Raw genomic sequence first — 22,429 nt, 5'->3', positions numbered from 1 at the left:
TGAAATTTAAATATTTTACTTACAAAAATTTACAATTATTTAGATCAATAATTTTAAATTTTTTTGAAGAAATTATTAAGTGTGATTGGGTTTTATGGTGTGTTCCATGAATCACACATATCGTGGCCCTTATGTAGTAGCGTCATTGGAGAGGGGTCACAAACACTAGTGAAAATTTGGTTATCTAAGGCACCCTTTTTAAATCGGTTTCTTCTACATCAGTTTAGATAGAAACGATGACAGTGTCATAATACCTAGCTTCGCATAAGGACTTTCTAAACTGGTTGAAAGAGAAATCAATCGTAAATAATTTCTAAACCAGTTAGGTATTTAAGTGGTTTATCAAGTGTTTCTAAAAAATAAAAAATTTATTTTAAATTGTTGTCTTAATCAAGTTTATCTGTAATTGGTTCGAAAATTTTTAATATTTTTGAAAAATAATTTTCTTATTCATATTTTTAGACTGATTATTTTAAATAACCAGTCTAAAAAGTGTTATTTTTTTAAAAAAATATGTTCTTTATTACTTTCTAAACCAATTATTGTAAAAAAAAAACCGGTTTAGAAAGATCTTCAAAACCCATTCTGTTATTTCCCCCCCACTTTTCTTGCTCTTTGTTGAAAATTTCTCTTTGCCTAGTTCGCTTAGGAGCTTCTCCTCCCTAATCCCAATGATTCTCCTTCTCTAAATAGATCATCCTCGCTTGTGTTCACCTTCTTTGAGATTGGGTTAGTGTTCGCTTCACCTTCCGTCAATGGGTTGGAGTTTGCTTGTTTGTTCATCAAGTTTGGTTTCATCTTCTAAGTTCGCTTGGTTCTTCATGAGTTCTGGGTTCCCATGGTTTGTTCACTACCTAGAGCTTGTGTTCTTGACTCTAGGTTTCCTTGAGTTTATGTTCAGATATTTGGTTTTAATCACTTTCATTTAGTTCCCGGAGGCTCATGTTTGATTTTTGTGTTTGCTTTAATTTTTAAAGTTTTGTTGTAATTCTTGTGCTTAATTGCTACAATTTTTGGGTAGAAAGTTTAAGCTTCCATTTTCTGCTTGTTGCAATTTTTGGAGTCTCTCCTTCTTCTTCACGTGAATGTGCTACTTCAAGCTTCATTGTTTTGCTTTAAAGTATTTTTTATTTTTTTATAATTTTTCATCATCTAATTTGCTGGTGCTACTAGGATTGTTGATGGCTAAATATAAATTTTATTTTAACTTGCTATTGATCATAGTTTAAATTGAATTTTTTTTTCTAGTATCATAGTTTAACACTATTGGTGCTTGAATTATTGCCAAAATTATGTGTAATCTCGATTATTACTGAAGAAATATTGGGATATTGTTACAAGATGAGATTGGAATTCTAGACAGGGACTTTTTAATTTAATTTTTGTGTGACTTGCCCCTATAAAATTGTGGAAAAGTCTAATTCTTAAGCAAAACTTTGCTGAAATTTCTTATAAACTTATGCATGTAAGTTTTTTTTTGAATTGTTGACATGTTTTGGGATTATTGTTTGTCGAAATGTAATGTTTTCAATTATAAAATTATTAAAAAGTTTAAATTTTAAGGGAGATTCTGTCAGCATTTTAAAAAAAAACTTATCATTTGGCCCCTTCTTTTATTTGGAGAGGGCCAAAGAATATTGCGTAGTGTTCTTCAAAGAAATAAAAATATGTTAACTTAAACTGAAAATTTGAAAAAGAGCCCTAATAATCTCTCAACTCTGTTCCCTTTTAGGAACTTAACCATGGATTGAAGTTGGATGAATGCTAAACGATATACCAAAGAGTATGATAATGGGTGAAGGGTTTTTCAACTTTGCTAAAAAAAAATGTCGAAGATAACAATGGAAGTTTTATTATCCTTATGTGGATTGCTTGAATGAAAAGCGACTGAATGCAATAGAAATGCAGACACATTTTGATTTGCGAGGGATTTTACAAGAGTTATATAATATGGATAAGACATGGTGAAGAAGTGGAAAGAGGCTGAGTACTTTGCAACTGTGGATGTTGATGGTAATGGTGATGATGACATGAAAGATTGATTAGAGGACATGATTTATGATATAGAGAAGAGGCTTTTAAACAGTCACACACATATAAGAATATGAGCAGTAATGTGAAGAGGCCTTTATATCTAGGGTATAAAAAAGACCAACTATTGTCCGGTATTATTAAAATTGATGGTCTTGGAAGTAACATATGGATGGAGCAAGAGTTTTATAGAATTACTTGAATTAATTAAGGACTTGCTTCTGAATAAAATGTGTCGTATGATTGATATTATGATGAGCACAAATACTATGTCCACTAGGCATGGAAATAAAAAAATATATGTGCATGCTTTAATGATTGCATATTCTATGAAATAGAGTTTAAAGATGAGGAAGTGTCTAGTATGAAGCAAACACCAAGTACAAGAAAAAAAAAGCTCCTGCAAAAGTGTTATGGTGTCTTTTGTATCAAGAGCAAAGCGCTTTTTTACTAATGAAAGGGATGTAAGAAATTTAAGATGGCATTCCAATGAGAGGATTAATTATGAGAAGTTTCGGCAGTCAATCAATTCCACAATGGAAGAAAATTGATTGATTATTTCCTGAGTTCGGCAATGACCCAAGGAATCTTAGGCTAAGACTTAGTATGGACGACATGAATCCTTACAATTATTTTAGTAGCATTTATAGTTCATGGCCTATTCTTCTAGTAATTTGCAACTTATCTCCTCTATCATGTCTGAAATGCAATTACATCATGTTTTCTATATAAATCTCAGGACTAAAACAATTAGGGAATGACATAGATATTTATCTAAAATCCTTGATTGAAAACTTAAGAGTCATGGGAGATAAGTATGAATGTATTTGATGTTAATCAGAAAGAAGTCTTTAAAATGCGTGACATGATCTTTTGCACTATAATTAACTTATCTGCATATAAAAACTTATATGAGTGTAGTATTAAAGGGGCATAAAGCATGTCTTATTTATATAGAAAGCACCTGTTATCATCAACTTTAACATGAAAGGAAGATATTCTATCTTGATCATAGGATTTCTTAAACATGATCGCCATTATCATATAGTAAAGAAAGCTTTTTATTGTGGTCAAGAGCATGAAAATGCTCTAAAGCCATTAATCGAAGAGCAAATTTACAAAAAGGTAAAAGGCATTAATGCTATTTTTAGCAAGAAGATGAAGAGTATGAATGAAATGAATGTATGAAAGAAGAGGTCAATCTTTTTTAAACTTCTCTATTGGTATCCTCTTAATGTAAGAAATTGTATTGATGTCATGCATGTTGGGAAAAATGTGTCTGATAGTATTATTGGAATACTTCTCAACATATCAGGCAAGTCTAAAGAAGGTGGAAAGGCAAAATTATAGATTTAAAAAGATGAGAATATGAGAAAACTCACATCCAAGGTCAAATGATAAGCGAACTTATTGTCCATAAGTGAAACACACATTGTCTAAGGTCAAAAAGAAGAAGCTTTTGTGAATGTTCACATGGTAAATCGGTTGTGACCTTAACCAGTTAGAAGATAAACTTTCTAAACCGATTGTGACCTTAATCAATTTAGAAGAATGCTTTCTAAATCAGTTATAATTACACAATTGATTTAAAAGTTGTTGTTTCTTATTTATTGGATATCTTTCTAAGCCAAGTAAACAATGGTTTAGAAAATTATTTTCTAAACCAATGGTTTAATCAATTTAGTCTAAACTAGCTTTATCTGAATTGATAGAGGTTTTTAATCAATTTAGAAAGCATTTTCTATACCAGTGAAAGCTCAAATAATGGGAGACTTTCCAACTATATAGGTGACCCTCTTTAGCTCTTATGTATAATAAATTCTAGGTCCATAAATCCTTGAAATTGATTATGCTGATATGCATGTATTCCCCATGTCCCCTTATTTGTTCCTTAATATGCAATCCTAGATTACTGAAGAGGAGGCCATTAACACTAAAACCTTCGAGAGGTCGCCAATTACAACGGCATTGTCATGGTTGAAAATGAAATCGTAATGTTACCTTTGGTTGCCTCTAGGACACGTGATTCCTACATCTTGTTTGACTTGCCCCTATTACAACTTTTTTGTTATCTAAGAATAATTCAAAAGTGTTATTATAAGCTTGAAAAATATTGTTAAAGTCACAGGCAACTGTTTTCTTATCTTTAACTACATTTTTGTAAGACTGTTGCCTAAAATTATGAGAATAGGCAATAATCTTTGGGAGACCTACTACAACACTTTTCAAATGTTGCTTATCACATAAAATAGGCAACATTTAAGAATTATTGTGAAATAATTAAATAGTCAAAATTAAATTTTCTTCCTCCACGCCATAAATAAAAAACTATAGGCAACATTTACATTTTTGTTGCCTATTTGAAGAGGAAACATTTTTAAAATGTTGTCTAATACAAAATATAAATATATATTATATATATTATATACACACTTGTTAAATTAATTTTTTAATTCATCTAAAAATGAATTGAAAACTTAAGCTTGAATATAAAAAATAAAAAACATAAAAAAATTTTGTAAACCCATATTAAGCCATTAAAAATATTGCAAATAATTTTGTTTGAAGAAAAATTTTACTGTCAAACTTTTCTCTTAATATTTTTTTATTGTTATTAATTATTATGCTGAACTTCTTTTCTATTTTAAAAAATGTTTTTAATTTCAATTCGCTGAACGACATGCATGGGTCAATTTGTGTCTGCAGTTGCTGGCAGCATAACTTTTTGAGATTTGTTGCTGGGTAGCTTGGATCCTGGGCTTGGTCCCATGATTGTTTGTACAAAATACTTAAAAAAACAGTTTTTTCCATTTTTCGAAATATTTGCATGTGGTTGAAAAAAAAAATAAACAGAAATTTGACTTGGTAGTACTTCTCCCATTTTAAATGTAAAACATGTTGTGTAAAATCCTATATTTAATACAATGATATACAAGCTACTTTACAGGGTTCTAAAAACAAATAATAATTTTAGATTAAAGTATATTTTTAAGCCTTTAATTTTATATAAAATTTTAATTTAATTATTTAATTTGTAAAGTATTTTTTAATTCTTTAACTATAACATCAACATTTTCAAATATTGTTTCGTCAATCATTATTACTTTTAAAAAATAAACTTAATATGTCAATGTCTAATGTTTTGTTGATATTTAAAAGTTTAATGTAAAATTTATTAAATAAAATTAATAATGTTAAAGTTAATAATAAAAAAATATTTTATGGATTAAAATAAAATGTTTATAAAGCTAAATGACTAAATATATATTTTAACCTAATTTTTAGCTGAGGTATCCTAATAATATATCAAATCACTCGCCTTCTATAAAATAAATAAATAAATCCTATAGCATTAAAGAAGAGTAAAGTTAAAATTGAAAACATTAATTACAGGGCTATTTTCTGTCATTTGCTCGTTTTAGTTAAAAAGATTTAAAAACCGCCGACAATATTAATATAATGTATACGGGGATGAAAAGGAAGAAGGGATGAGATGGAGGTATGGAATATTGCAGAGTTTGGGCGTCACCCGTCCCGGCGGCTAGCCCTTTTCCCACAGGCCATACCACCTCTCCTTCCTAATGATATGGTCCCGCGTTGCCATCCTCGTTTCGTTCACCATTTAATTTAATTGTAATTTAATTTTCATGGAAGGATGAAGGGCCTCCTTGATTTTTCATTAGTGAAAAGTAAGTGTAATGAAAGTTAATTGCTATAATAAAATTTATATTTAAATATATTATTTAATAATTAATTATATAAATTGAAAGTTGTTTGCATTAATAATAATTTTATTTTTAAAGTATGTTTGTGAATATATAATGAAAAAAAACATTTATTATCATGATTTATAATATTTGCTATATAAATATAATATATTAAAGATGTTTAAAAACACGGATGGCATGGTCGATTATAAAATTAGGTATATATTTTTTTTCTTCATTAAATGCTCCCAACCTTCATGTTCGTTTGAAATTTAACTTAAAGTTGCTTTTAAAAATTCACCTTCAAGCCACATTATGGAGTACTTTTTAAAAGCATAATTTCCTACTCGTGTAATATTCAAACTTAATGTGCTTTCTAAATGCCAGAAGTGGTTTACACAAACAGGCACGAGCTTTTCGGTTTCCTTGGAGAGAAAGCAAGGATAGATTGAAAAGGGAGAATGGGTGGGAGAATTTCACTACAGGTTCCTAGTAGAGATTTAATTAAAATTCATGACAAAAAAAATTTGATAATACACTGCAAACATTTGGGACTACAATGAAAATCATTTATATAATAAATGATTAAATTACCTTTAACTTAGAGATGAAATATAAATTGACAAGTGATCAGGCATTATCAAGTAATGTTATTTGATTAACAACTAATATTATGTAGTTTACAATTTAAGACAATAATTTACAAGTAATATACTTGTCACGGTTTGATGTTTGAGAAGAAAAGATATCAAGTGTCATTTATTAATAAGTGATGACAGGCAATTAACAAGTGTTGTTATGAATTAATAACCAATAGAGTTACATAATTAATAAGTAATTTTAGTTAACTCTCTTAGCAATAGATTGAATAAGCCTTGTCATAATATTAACAAATTAAGTCAAGAAATTAACAAGTAAAATTGAACATTAACAAGTAATGTAGTTGAGCTTAGAGAATCATGGATTAACAAATAAAATTAAGTAGTCAATGAATATGTTGTAAAATTAACAAGTAACGTAGTTTAAATAAATGATTTATAAATTTAACAAGTGAAGTTAAGTGATTCACAAGTTTTATTAATGAATTAATAAGTGAAATTATGAAATTAACAAACGATTCAGCTGCTTTTTTTTTCTCATGCAGAATGACATTTCAGTCATTTCAAGTAACAATTTTATTTCATTTCAGATCAAAATTCTTGCAGAGTATTTTCATAATTTTTTGGACCTCATTAATAAACAACTCTGTTCATGGTCCAATATTACAATTCTCTCAAAATAGATTCAATATACTGTTTCTTTGCATTCTCGATCTTTTATTTTTTGAATAATTTAAATTAAGATAAAATAATCAGTTAAAACTTATCACTAGGAGACAGGGGTTCTGTGAGAACGAGCGAGTGCGTTGCCGTTGGAAATTGAACCCAGCCATATTTTTAAAAGATGTGCTTATGTTAAATAAAACTAGATACGAAATTCAAATTCCATACACACATATACATATATATGAAGTGATTATATGCAGTACTTGCTGTATTTAAAATATGATGGTCTTATTAGGAAAATACATGCATACAATAAAAAAAATTAGATACGCAATATAATATATATCTTACAATACTAACTATCACACTTTACAAAAGAAAAAAGAAATTTTTGAGAAAAATAAAACATGCAAATTAGAATGGCAAGAAGGGAAGCGTCCAAATTTAGGCAATTAATCGGTGGAAGGCGTGTGGGTGTTAAGCTTTTCCAACCTTAGAGCCTCATATATATATATATATATATATGTATATGTATGTATACATATTCTCCAGGATGCACCTTCCTCATCCTCACAAAATTAAAAAACACACAAGGAGATGGAGAACACAGTACATATAGCATGAAAGGGACGTATCTGAAATGGAGGAGCCGGATGAGTCATGAGGGGCATGGATTTTGGGGTGTTGCGTGTAGACCCAGAGCCTTTCCCACCTGCTCCTGAGTCCTCACCATTTTGTTCGAATCCTCGACATTACTTCTCTTTTATACCTGCAAATTTTGTTTTTTCTCTCTCATTTATTACGCACTCGGCTTACTAATCACTCTGGAGTTCTCACATTGCTAGTGCAGATTAAACCCCTTCCTGCAATTCTCTTCTCTGTAAAGCTTGCACTGAAATTCATCACACTCCTTTCACTTTAAGAACGCCACAGTTCTGGCTATATGTGCATCTCTATAAAATGTTTCATAATAATACTTTGAGTCGAGATCCATGTAATTGACCAAACCAAAAGTGATTAGTTAATTAATAAGACTTTTCGTGGAGAGTGACAAAAAGCATAACTATTCAGCAGTCTTTGCATGCATACAGCTAACAAAGTGTATGTATTCACCGTCTCTTTGAGTGCTAGCTCCCCTTAAGCGCCTGAAACTCTCAAAACGGTCTGTAAAAGACTTCGTGAGCGTTAGAGTTGATTAATTAATTGTCAACTGATACGGTGAAGATGGCAAGAAAATGAAAACAAAAATAAAACAGAGCAAACTAATCTGGAACCGTGGAGGGAGCATGTGAGGGTGGAATCTTTTAGTTCCCTGACCAAACTATGAAGAGAGAATTTCGAAGGATTATTATTAGTACATGGTTGCATGATTGACTGGTAATGTGTTGAGTGGTGTGGTCTGGTGTCGCGGCCATTGGCACGCCCCAAAAGCCACTTTGGACGACAACACGAACACCAACAAAGCATTGCATGTGCTTAGAATTAGATCACCCCCTTGCTCGTACTATTATTATTTGGTCTTATTCACTCGCCAGCCAGTCCCACTCATCCCTTTTACTTCCCTGCAACTTTGTCAGACATCCGGCTCTCTCTCTCTCTCTCTCTGTTTTTTTTTTTTTGCCCTTCTTTTTTTTTTTCGAGTCCTTTTGTTTTTTTGGGGGGGGGGGGTTTGATATAAATCATTGAAATCGATGAAAACCAGCTTGGGATTTTATCCTTTGGTTCTGTTAGGGACGTTAGGGGTATTAAAAGTCAGAGGGCAATGTTGCCCCAAGCTGTCAAAACTAGAATAAATTATCCGGACAAGACACCAGAGAAGAGCTTCCCATACACAAGAGGCTAAAACAAAAGGCATGTAATGTAGGACCCAGACTGACTTGCATTCACTTATTTGCCAATTGCAACCAGACCTGTGTTATGCAAATAGTAAAAGTAACAATAGCCGGGGAGGCGAGTGAAATATGGAGAAAGGGGCCCAGGCTAGGGAATCAGTTTGTTAGCTTGCATGCAGTAATACAGGACCTGCAAACAATGTAGGCGCTTTTGAGTTCTGAGATTTCCCAAAATCAGTCATTTCGCCCCTTAACTCCTGCCTGGGAAATTGAGACCAATACACCAAGTTAGGGTGTGGACGTCCGTAAAGTGGACACTACCGAGAATTTCAGGTGAAAAACTATGAACCGTGATTAAAAAAATAACATTTAAAAATCACTGAACAATATTTATATTTCAAAATGATCAAATAATTTGATAATGCTACTGCAGCTCTCTAGTTGTTTTGATATATTAATTTTATAGACAAAAAGATTAAAATGCCTTCATAATTAAAAAAAAAGATTCTATCATCCTCGATAGTTGGACCACCATTGGCTACGAGTAGCCAGTGGATGATCATCGAAGCTTCGACGCCAACAATATTTTATTTAAAATTGAGATTTTTTAGATGGTTAATGATGGATTTAATTTCATGCTAGCCATTAGGCCACCGAACTCTTTAATATATATATATCTCAAAAAAGTTTATAAGTAGTAAACCAAGTATAAAATTACTTTCAGTAATAACCTAATGTATGTTGTTAATTTCTAAACGAAACTTGTTATTTTACAAATATTATTTATTAATTTGACATGGACAGTTATAAATTGAGAGTTTCAAAACTTTACTCATTTTATATATAAACGTCCCAATGTCACGTTATCAATTATAAATAAGTTGTTAAATTAAATGGATACTTTTAATGAATGACTAACACACACAATTAAACCATTCTCATCATTTTTTTAACTTGTTAAAATCATAATAGATTCTTATTAATTGTAAATAAATTATTGTTATTTTACAAATGTCGTTTGTTAATTTAACATGAATAATTATAATTGAGGGCTTAAAATTTCACTCATTTTACTTGTTAAACATCCCAATATCTTGTTGTCAATCATGAATATAAACGGATAATTGTTAGTGAATGACCAACATGCACAACTAAAATTCTAATAAGTATTCGTTTGATTTTGACAACAACCTATTCATGATTAACAGCAAGACATTGAGATGTTTAACAAGTAAAATAAGTGAAGTTTTGAAATCCTTAATTTATAATTGTCCATGTCAGATTAACAAGTGACACTTGTAAAATAATAATAACTCATTTGAAATTAACAAGAATATATTATGATTTTAACAAGTTAGAAATAATGATGAGAAGGGTTTAATTGTGCGTGTTAGTCATTTAGTAACAAGTATCCATTTAATTTGATACAATCTATTCGTAATTGATAATAAAATATTGGGACGTTTAACAAGTAAAATGAGTGAAGTTTTAAAACCCTCAATTTATAATTGTCCATGTCCAAATTAACAAGTAATATTCCTAACATAACAAGTTCAGTTCAAAATTAACAACACACATTAGATTACACACATATATATATATATTAAAGGGCTTGGTGGCTATGTGGTTAAGAGTCATAAGATCAAATTCACCTTTTGATTACCTAAAAATTTTAATTTTAAATAAAATATTGCTCGAGCTCCAGTGACCTCGCGATAAGGTCTGACGACTAGCACCAACGATAATGGTTTTTTTTTTAACTATAAAGCATTTTGGTCTTTTCGTATATCAAATTAACATGTTAGAAGAACCAGAGAGCTACAATAATATTATCAAATTATTTAATCTTTTTAAAATATAAATATTATATAGTGACTTTTGAATGCTATTTTTTCATTAAAATTTCCGAGGGAGAAAAAGCCATTGCACGCACGATTGTATCGCGGAATTCACAGACAGAGGAAGACGGATGCATAGACGGAGGCAACCAGACACTTACCCGAGGAATAATCATACAATAATCACGTAGATGGTCGTGCCCTTCTGCTATTCCCTATACCCTTAGAAACACGATTCACTTGTCCTGATTGTGGTATATAAATCGGATTCGGATGTGTTTCTAATTTGCTCCTCACGCCGCAAAGCCCTAAGGCCGTGGCTAGTTTCGTTCCCGACCTTATCTCTTCTTTCTGAAACCTACCAAACCGAACACATTGGATTCAATTTCAGAGTACCCAACTCACCATGCCCTCAGAGTGACATGGAAACTTCAGCTCCACCTTCCACAAAAGGCAAAAACAGGAAAAACTAATTTAAGTGGAAATATAAAAGGTGTTGGACTGTTGGAGTGCGGTTATTTATATTTTCATTTATGAAGCAGTTGACCAGAAAGTACAAGTCTTACAAAAACTCCACAGCAGAGATGGTCTGTAGATTATACTTATAATTCTAACACAGGAAAAAGTACAGGGGCACATGTAGTGGGTGCAGGACAGATAGGCAGGGGTGGAAATCACCCAAAAATTTTCCTTATTCCCGTATTACCCCTCTCATTTCTCATTTTTTACATAACAGAGCAAGCATTTGGGTTCTCGTCGCTGAAGATCTGAGGCGGGTATGCGTACATCTCCATGGTATACCTCGGAGGATAATAGTAGTATTCGTTCCTCTTCAACTCCACCACCTTGGTCTCCTCTGTTTCTGCGCCTTCTTTCCCTTCGCTCCCTCTTCTTTTCTTCTCTTCCCCTTCCTTTGCTTTCTCTCCTCCTTCCCCTTTCTTCTCCTCTTTCCCTCCTTCCTCTGTTTTCTCCGTCTTCTCTTCAGGCTCTTGCTTCACTATCACCGCCTGCTTCCCGGTGCGTTTGTGCACGTATTCAACCAACTTCGCCGTTTCAAACACCCCCTTCACGCTCACCTCCGATTTCTTCAGGTCCGGCTCCGCCGATTCCACTCCTGCACCCAATCATGGAGTTTTTATTAATATATAGATTCGATACATTATTAAATTAGATCGAATGACCCGAAATTGGCCTCAACGGGACCACTTTCGCTAGAATCTCATGATTGTAATCTACACTATATTGTTTATTAATTTGAAGCACAGGGACGAAAATAATCTAAACTCGCAGGAGACCGTTATTTGATTTGCACGAACGAGGGAAAGGAGTGTGAATAAAAAGATTGGGAAAAAATATGAAGACTTTTTACACACCCTTCATTCTCTGGATGCATCTCTTGATTTCCTGCGCGCAGGCTTCGCAATGCATGTGAACTTTCAGGACGACTGTCACTATCTCAGGCTGCTTGACATGAAGTGTTTGGCCGTTAAGAAGGAAGAAAATGCAAGGGCAACAAAATAAAGGCGGCTGAAATGTTAACGAGAGAAAAAAAGGCAAAAACCTCTTCTTTCTTCTCCTCAGACTTAGGGTTCTCTTTCTCTTCGGGTTTTTTCTCCTCTTCCACCGGCGGTTTTGGGATCGGAGAAAGAAGCTCGACCTGTCTGTGACTCTTCCTCTGTACTCTTTCCAAAACCTTAAGCGGATCTGCCTTCTCTCCTTTCACAACAACTCTGTGGGCCTTACAATCCGTGATAATTTCTTCCACCCCTAAACCAGAGCACCCACGAACATACTCAGATAATGCCCTTTATTACTCCAATCAATCAAAAAAGGGTGCGTGATGAAGGCATCTAATAACTCACAGCACCTCACCTGGAAATCCCTTTAGCGAGCGACGAACCTTGCGAGCACAACCTTCGCAATGCATGTAAACTTTAAGCACAATATCAGGCGGCGGCGGCGGCGGAGTTTGTTCTTTAGATTCCTTGCCGTCGCCGGCGTCTTTGGATTCATCCGGTTTTTTCTCATCCTTGGCGTCATCGACCGATTTTTCCTGCTGCTTGGCTTCCTCTGGCCCTGCCTTCTCTGGCTCCTCAGGCTTTTTCTCCTCCATTTTGGTTTCCTCCGGTTTCTTCTCCCCCTGAATTCAAATTCAAAATAAATAATAAAAAAAAGAGTTAAGGAGAAGGAGAGATGGGAGAAAGAAACAAGAGAAGGAAGGGAAGAAAGATGAAGACCTCTCCCATTGGTTTAAGTTTGCCTGGGAATTCTTGTTTCGCAGGGTTGTCTTTGCCTTTAAGAAGGAGCGTGGAGTGTAGTGCGTGTGTGTGTGGGACTGGGCTCACTTCCTCTTTGCAGAGAGTGCATGCAGCAATATACAAAAAAGAAGTATAAAAAGCGTGGGTTTCAATCTGCGAGGGGCAAGAGATGAAGGCGGCGAGATGAGGAGTAGGGCCCACTGGCATTATCATCATCCTCATCGTAAGGTGACGTGGCACGTGCGGCGGAGGCGCGGTGTACTTGAGACACATGGTGCTCTCTGGTTTATTGGTGTATTGGGCTTTCACTGTTTTTGCAATTCCTCAGTAGAAATCCCTAGAACCTACAAATCTCACACTTTTGAATTTAACGGTACAGTTTCTTGGGAAAAAAAAAAAAAATCTGCTCACGCACTCGAAGTTCCAACCTTCGCTTCACGTAGACTTTTATTCTATGGGCCGTCACGTCAATCCGTCAAATTAATTCATGATCATGTATAGTATTTTTTTCATGGAAAAATATCATTTAAAATTCACCGAGAGTATTTAATATTTTGACATTAAGAAAATTAATTTAAAATAATTTTTAAATGAAAAAAATTCTAATACCCTTTTTTTAAATCGAGTAATCACTCATGAATTAATATTTATGTATTTAATAAAAAGTGATTTATTGGTTAATAAATTTAATAATTTTTAAAAAACTTAGTTGTGAGAATAAATAAATGTAAATTATATTTTAATAAATATTTATTTATTAATTAGTAAGTACCTGTTTTCATTTAACAAAAAGCCATGCATTTATTAGTTGACGAGTTTAATAATTTAAAAAAAACTTAATTGTTAGACAGGATAAATGTAAATTATATTTTAATAAATAGTCATTTGTTAAATAACAATTGTTCATTTATATCTAATAATAAACTATTATTGGTTAACAAATTAAAAAAAAATAAAAGTAGGGATGCTATAATCTTTTGTTATCTAAAATTATTTTTAAATTAATCCCTTAATCTTGTAATGATATTTAAGAATTTTTTGATCCTTAATGTTAAATTACTTTCATAGTCCTTAAAAGATTTTTTTTCCTTTTTAACCTCCTCGTGGATCAATCGTGGAAACGAAATAAGATGAGTGAGAGAGAGAGAGAGAGAGAGAGAGAGGACAAAGCAGAAGAAAGGAATGGAAGCTGAAGACGTTGGGGTCCAAATGATGATGGTGGATGGACCAAACTCCAATATGGCATCCAGAGAGAAGGTTTTCCGTTTCATTGTGTTTGGCTGCTTCAGCTCCCGCTATTGCTTCCCAAATCCCCATCGCTATCCGATCGCACTCAAAACTGATGTAAATCTATATATACATAACTTCTACTCTCTTTCTCTTTATACATAAAAAATCTTTTAAGGTTTTTTTTTTATTTCTAAACATGAGAGATTGTTGGCTTATTATTTAATGAATGAACTATTATACTCTTATTAAATTAAAAAATAAAATAAATACTTTCATTAATTTACTTTAAAAAAGATATTTATTTTTTATTTACAATAATTAAAAGTAAAATTAAAATATTAATATACTTTTAATTAAATAATTAATTTTTATTAATTTATATGATTTGATTAAAAATATTTTATATATAATAACAGAGGGAGTATGTTATATTATTAGCTTTTTGATGCTCATGTTGCTACTATCTAATTCCAACTACAGCCAAATTAAATCACATACAGCGCTTATGACTCTGCTCCGGCATACACACCGCATACATACTTACAATTTATAATAATAAATTGTACCTATACGATGCTTTCATCTGCTGACGCCTTTTCAAATGCACGGATATTACACGATAACCAAGTCATGTTAAACCTGTTCTGCTACATCTTAGAGAAAATTAATGACAATCAACATTAATCTGTTGTGTGAATGGCTTTCATCACGACAATGATTGAGAGTGTTGAAATAAAATGGATCATATGGTGAAAGCAAAGCATTCGAACCTTACATGTATGTTTGGTCGATGCGCCTAACAGGGGTCTAAATGTCCTCACCTCTCGGCGTCATGAGGGTCGGGTCAAATTAATCATTAGTTTCCTGCAACGATCAATTACTCCACTGACTCGTCTAGTTCACATTAACTTTTAATGCAATACTCACCTAGTCTTACAGTAGAGAAAAAGTATTTATGTTGGTTTTATTTATATGATACGTTAATAATTATTGTATCCATTGTTACTCTTTCACGCTTACCAAATAGTGAAAAAGTTATCAAACATTAGAGTATTTTTATTTTTAAATCACGTATATTTAATAAAATAAAGGTAATTTATTAAATTTGTAAATAAAATTAACGAAGTTTAATTTTTTATATTTAATTTTAATAAAATATATTAAAAATTTAAAGTGACTTATAAATTAAGATAAATATACATTATCACGTGAACGAGAAGAACATGAAATTTCATACATATGAATGATTGATGCGAGCAAAAAGTTGCCGTAATTGCAAGCTATTCTTTAACCGTACTGAGATTCGCGATGATAAACTTCGCCTAAAATTCACTGACACGAATAGTCATGCACTCTAGGGCCATGAGCATTGAATAATAATGAGGACAGGTGGGATCACCAAATTACAAGATGACGCTATTAAAATTAATAAAAATTAAAATTTATAATAAAATGCAACTTAAATTATCTCTCCAGAAATTAATAAATCAGTCATAATTATAAAAAGTTAAATAATGAAAAAAATTTTATGATAAAATTAATTTAAAAAGTTAATTAAATTAAAATAAATAAAGTAAATTCAACTAAAAAAATTATTAAGAACAACGGTCACAACTCAATCAACTAAACTTAATCCTTATCATCCACAAAATAAATTAATTTTATTTAATTTCATTATTTTGATTTTATTGTATATTTTTTAAATTATTTTTTAATAATTAAATAAAAAATTAATTCATAGATTAATTAAAATTTTTTTTAACCCACATCCTAACAACTATTTCTATACTAATTACAGTAAAAACAGAGCATAAATAATCATTCAAATAAGTTAAGTTATTATTATATTATTACATCAATTGATTATAACAAGTAAAACCTTAAATAAAATTTATAACTCAAAAATTACGTAATAAAATTATTTTAATCAACAATAATAATTAAAATATAAAATTTAGATGTGGGGAGAAGAAGAAAAAATTTAAATAAAGTTAAAATAAAATCTTTTATTATAATTTATAATTAATCACATTATAAAAATTAACTTTTTATAAAATTAAAAATCAAATAAAAGAGAGCAGCCATCACCAAAAAAATAAACAAATTGGAGGATAGAAAAAGAAGATGAAGAATAGCGATAGCCTCTCCTCTCCCATTCCTTCGCCAACTCCGTTTCCACCCTTCTCCCAATTCTGAAGGTGATGCCTCCGGCGCGTGCTCTGTTCCTTCCTTCACGTAGCTCCCGCCGCCAACTCTTTTAAATAAAAAGCCGTATGTCACGTGCTGCCCACTTTGTTAAATAAATCTAATAATTTAATAAAATTAACAAAACAATCCTAAATAATTATAATTAAAACTACACTAAAAAATTTAAAATAAATTTTAATAAAATTTTCACAATTTGATTCTTGATCTAATATTTAAGTATGCCCATATTTTTTATTTAAAATAATTTCTATCAATATCTTTTAAATTGAATCTAAATAATCTGTATAAATAAAATAAAATAAAATAACAAATGTGTAAAAATATTAAAGATATTGTTTATATTTTAAAATTTAGATAGTTAAAATTTAAAAGTTAAAGATTGGATAATAAAATTAAATAATATCTAATTAAACTTGATTAACCTCAACTAAATATTTAAAAGTTTAAATTAAATGGATGAAACTATATAAAATTATCATTTATTACAAGATAAAAAAGGGATGCAAAAGTTTCAAAATAAGGACAAAAACCTTGACTTAATTGATGACGGAAGGAGAAGAATATAATACTAGTGGTTAAGGGTAAGGGATAGGATAAGAAGAGAATTAGTGGCCTCTCATTCATATCCAAAAATGATCATATGTATCAAACCTCATCAGAGCATGTATTTTAGCGAATCAGAGTGCGATGCCACCTTCTGGCTTGACGTCCAAACAATTTTATTGTCCACTGTTTATCCCTCCATTACATTCCATGCATATATGCACCCTGTATCTCTAATATTCTAAAGCTTTAATCATTCTTCCCTGTGATCTGACTCAGTAATATACATAACTTATCATCAAAGTTAAAAGGATCATTAATCAAACTAGGTACAAATTTCGTGGACCCAACTCATAGCAGGAATCAAATTATTCACTCCCTTGCTTCATCTAGCGACAGTTCCACTGGCTTTGGGCTATGAAAGTGATACTCCAAATCTGCAGTAACAGACGCTAGCTTCAAAGGGTGACGTGTACGCACGATTTATCAAACAGCTAGTGACTAGCAGCAATACAGTTTGTAGTTATGTGTAGATTCCTAGAAGAGACTGTTTATGGAAAATGAAAGTGATCGTTCGAAAGCATACTTTCCAGTTAATTTTTGACTGGAATTTAATATTTTTATCAGTTAGGCAGGGCAGGATTATCGGCGTCAGTTGGAATATTAACGTGTCATTGGTTGGTGAATGGTGAGGGTGTCCCTAACCATCATCGACATGAAAAATCATGTATGGAGGGAAACAAATGGTATAGCAGAGTGTGATCCAAGGGGAATAAACTCTGAGAATCATCCCAAAGTGCTGGCATTCTCATGCGTGTCTGTCTCTGATATATCATCATCCCTGAGAACACGAGATATTCCATTCCAATAAGCAATATTGACTGTCTCTTCTTCTTCCTTCAACAGTAAGCCCCACTGTGCTGTGCCGCCATTTTAGTACAGGGGAACACAAGGAAAGCTACCAACCAGCTCAGTGCAGAGAAAGATGGCCACAGAAAGAGATGAGTGAAGGAGCACTGGGCCTCACCGATGAGGCCTGGATGGGCCATGTCATTTTCTTGATGAATCTTGTTGTGGAAACTATTTTCGTTGGGCTGAGCCATCAAATCAATCTCTTTCGACTTCGCATTGCACACATCATTCGTGTTTGTTTTGTTATGTTTCCAGGGAGAGTGACTTGGCGATGGAAGCCTCTAGTTTTCCCTTTTCATCGCAATTGAGCGGTTCTCGGCTTTTTTTTGGAATGGTGACTGATGATCTATGTTATCGTTGCGTGCTCATGTGACCAAGGCACTGCGAGTAATTTAATTATATATTGAATGGTATTGAGATAAATGAAATATACCTGACGAAGTTTATAGATCTAATGTTTATAATTCATAAGATCTTTGATGTGGTGATGGCCTGATGGGTCCGGCATATAAATGATTTATTACTGCGATTCTGGGCTGATCCGTGATTTCATCTATCAAGTCATGAATGAAATACTCTCGATCACTTTTGATAGTTAAACTACTCATTCTGCTCGTATTTATACTTCCTTAACTAATTCGTATGGGTTAGGAAAGTTAGTCAAAGCTAGTTGAGATTTTAAAATTACCGTCTTTTCACATATGCCCTTAGTTAAGTGTAATAAATTATAACTCAATTTACTCGTGTCTTGTAATTTAGTCCCTCCCCTACTATAATCACTCAAGAATGTCCATATCAAGAGCACTACTGAAAAAATATCAATTTTTTCATAGTTTCTCAGCATAACTCGCAAATAGGGAGAAAAGGCATACAGAAGGCGATTTATAAACAGGAACCAGGAGGGTATCTGGTTACCATGCATACCAGCAGATTTTATCTTTAACTCTCTGAGTGCAAGGAAAAAGGAGGAATAAAATTAAGAAATTATGCACGAGAGTAAATAATTTGGAAAAACATAACCTTTGGCTCCTAGACTTTGTTCAAGTTTTGTTATTGGTCCCTGTATTTTTTTTTTTTGCATTTTAAATTCTTACAATTTTGTTGTTTATTATTTTAGATTTCTTCAAGATCCCTACATTTTGTTGATTGAAGAATTTAAAACAATAAAAAATAAAAGTGTATGAATTTAAAATATAAAAAAATAAAAAAAATTAATTATAAAATTCGAACAAAATGTATGAATCAAAAATTATATTTTTTTAAATAATTTTTTGAAAAAGATGAAATCAGTGTGAAAGAAAGTTGATGGTGCATTTGATGGGCCTGGAGGCCGGGGGGGAAAGAAAAGGCGTTTTATAATTGAAGTTGGGTCAGGACTCAGGAGAGATAAGTTTTTTATTTTATTTTTTTTAGCAAAAGGGGTGGTAGTTGACTGTATTTAAAAAAAAAAAAAACGGACACGAGGACAGACTGATATATGTTGACGAAGACTCCAAATTCAATGGACGATTCAGCGGCCCAACAACTCGTTGTCAGCGTCAACCCTCCCACGTCTCCATGCTAGTTGCATCCTTGATGACTATATTCCTTAAGGCTTTGTTTGTCTCACAGGATTCTTTCGTGAAGGAATGAGAAGGAGAATGGGAATGGCCGAATGGGAACGATAATAATGGAATAGAAATACGAGTAGCTTGAAGTATAGAAAAGATTAAATGCAATTATGACATATTGATTTTAATTTTAGTTGATATTGAAATGTAATGATGTTTTTTTATATCGTATTAATGTTACAAGTTGCTTTGAAAAACTTTTCTTAAACATTTCAAATTGATAAAAAATATTCTACATTTTAAATTGATGAGATAATTTCTATTTTAGATCATTTATTCTAACATCATATCACCATATTAATCTTATCCACATGTTTGCCTGAAATGGAAATGATGCCAGAGGCGTGTTGAAGGAGCTGGTTCTCAATCAAAATGTCATGAATCTTATTATTCTAGATGAGGCATGGTATAATTTTAATCCAAACACCATCTCTGATGAAAAATTATGAAAACCCAGGAAACTTCAACTATCACGGAGAAATCAATCCACGATCCCAATAAACAATTTTCATATCTCATAGGTTTTTGCAACATCCTTCAATAAAATTTCATCTAGCAAATTACATGTTCCTCAGCATCCATTACATCCTACCAACATATAATTTAGTGACATGTTTGGATCAATGAGAATTTAGGTTTGGATTTGAAGGAAGTTACTCATCTGGATACACAAAAATTTATGAATTCACTTATGGTTTACGTCCAAATTCATCTCTTATTGCAATTTTTTGTAATTCAAATTATCTTTGTATCTTAATTATTTAAAATTCTATTCAATTTAAATCTTTTGTTTTCTTTGCCTTCCTCGTTATTGATGCATTGATGACTTTTATATCTTTTTTTTTTTAATTTTTAATTATTGTTTCTCATCGATTGAAAAATGGAGATGAATTCATCGTTCTCAATTTTTCATTTTGATTTCAAATTTCAACTGATTTCTTTTCTTCATTTAAAATTTATTAAACTATTAAAAAAATTATATATATTTGAAATCTGAGATTTAATTCAAATGCAAATATGTCCATCTGTATGCTACACGAGGCTGACTGGCTAGCTCCATAGGCACTTTTATTTTCCATGTTTCTTCTCTTGTCAATTTACCCTTTATTTTCAGTTATTCTTTCGAGGCCCACAAAAAAAAAAAAAACTTACTGCAGCATGTTTGGTACAATCAACATTGCATTATGGCTGAAAAAGTTGGCTGGTTAGCTTTTTAGGTAGGCTTATGGTAAAGATAATTACACATTATTACCATAAATATGATAATACTCATCCACAGTCATAGCCCTTGCCCACTGAATTTTCATTGCATCTCATTACTATCTTCTTATTCTAAAATTGCTTTCTTCCACTTTTGCTACCTCTCCCCACACCTCTTCCATCTTTGAATCACAGCCCCTCTTATCTCATCGTTGCCACTAATACTATTGTCCGCCTCCCTTGTTATCTCTGCAGTCATCTGTTCCTTCTTCCTTGTAACTCTCTCCATCGTTGCGACCGCCGATCCACCCCTCTTTTTCTTCTTCACCACTTGTGTCTTTTTCTTCATCTCTCTATCATCGTCAAGCTCTTCTCTCTCCATCTTCCCCCTCCCATCTTCATATAATGCTAATGATGGCGGCCTCCTCCCAGCCATTGCCAACCACGTCTGTGTCAGCCTGCCTAACTTCTTCAGGTATGGTAACCTTTACTTTCAATAACTAGGTCGAATGCCACCACCAACCTTCACCCATTCCCATGCTAGCGTTAACAACGTCCATGTGCGCGACAAATGTGGGTTTCCTTCTCCCCTGATTTGGCTCTCCGTTTGCGAGTCTATTCCAGTTCCTTCTTGTCATTCAAGCTTATTTTTGTGTTTCTGTTATTTTCCACTGATCTAGTTATTGTAGCATGTTTGTTTGTGGACTTTGTTTGAGGTTCTGGTTGATTTAAAATAAAAATTGTAACGGAAGGCTTTGAACAAAAGAAATTTAAGAAATGAATGACTTCACGTGGAAAAAGGTAAGAAGCAATTGAAACTTTCCAGCAGGTCATGATCAATAGGAAAAGGTATAGTGGAGGCATGATCGTGGAGAAGCAATGGAAAATTTCAATTATCTTTTAAGTTGAGAAGAGAGGAGGGATGGAGGATTCTTCTTGGTTGGGATTATTTTGGTCTTTTCATTTTTGACGCATCCAATTAAATATAAAAACCAGAAAAAATTATATTTAACCTCTTCTCATATGAATTAATTATAAATAAAGATTAACAACAAATCTCATTAAAAAAATCATATTTTAATTTTAACAATAATTTATTTTATATTGGTTTTCATTTATAATTAATTTTTTTAGGAGGTGGTTAACTATAATTCTTCTTAAAAACTAACCCATAACTACTAACATACCAAACAAATACATGATAATTAATATTACATTACATGGCATGGGGTTATTAGAACGGAATATAATTGAACCAAACGGGTCCTCCTTCCTCTCGCCCTTGGTTCATTCCTTGCTTGCCCTCCGAGTCCAAGCAATCCACGAGACAACAGCAAATGCAATATTTTCTTATTTATGTCAAAAGGAGAATGCAATGACATTATTTACTATTAATAATGAAAAATTTATCTTTTAATTCTCTAACTTTTAATTTACTTATAACTTAATCTCTCAACTATAACTTACTGTGACTCAGTCTTTCAACTTTTGAATCACTTATAAACTAGTCTTTAAATTTTTATTAATTTTTTTTATGTTAGCTTATATCTTATATCAATGAGTAAGAAGAGGATATTTTAGAATAATATATGAGTGTTTTTTTATCTCTATTATTTGATAAGAAATTTAAAAAAATTTAAAAATAAGGATCGAATTATAGGTGAATTAAAAATTGAGAGATTTAATTGCAATGAGTAATAATTGAAAGATTAAGTTGCAGTGAGTTATAATTAAGGAATTGAGTTATAAGTGGGTTCATAAAAAAAATTATAACTGAATCAAACGGGTCCTCCTT

General features: G+C 32.1%; 1 protein-coding gene across 1 annotated transcript; it reads right to left on the bottom strand.

The window, feature by feature from the left end:
• Positions 1-11,189: 11,189 nt before the first annotated feature.
• Positions 11,190-13,168, bottom strand: LOC129320935 (heavy metal-associated isoprenylated plant protein 7-like). The gene is made up of 5 exons (XM_054966621.1): positions 12,911-13,168; positions 12,546-12,813; positions 12,235-12,440; positions 12,047-12,134; positions 11,190-11,787 (listed from the first exon to the last, which is right to left on the bottom strand). Exons 1-5 carry the CDS (start codon positions 13,151-13,153, stop codon positions 11,399-11,401), a joined length of 1,194 nt encoding a protein of 397 aa, XP_054822596.1. The 5' UTR covers positions 13,154-13,168; the 3' UTR covers positions 11,190-11,398.
• Positions 13,169-22,429: the final 9,261 nt, after the last annotated feature.

Source organism: Prosopis cineraria, unplaced genomic scaffold (genome assembly GCF_029017545.1).
Source record: "Prosopis cineraria cultivar Desert tree isolate PC_DT_omini unplaced genomic scaffold, ASM2901754v1 PC9, whole genome shotgun sequence".
NCBI lineage: Eukaryota > Viridiplantae > Streptophyta > Magnoliopsida > Fabales > Fabaceae > Prosopis > Prosopis cineraria.
This window is presented reverse-complemented; position numbering and strand designations above follow the sequence as displayed.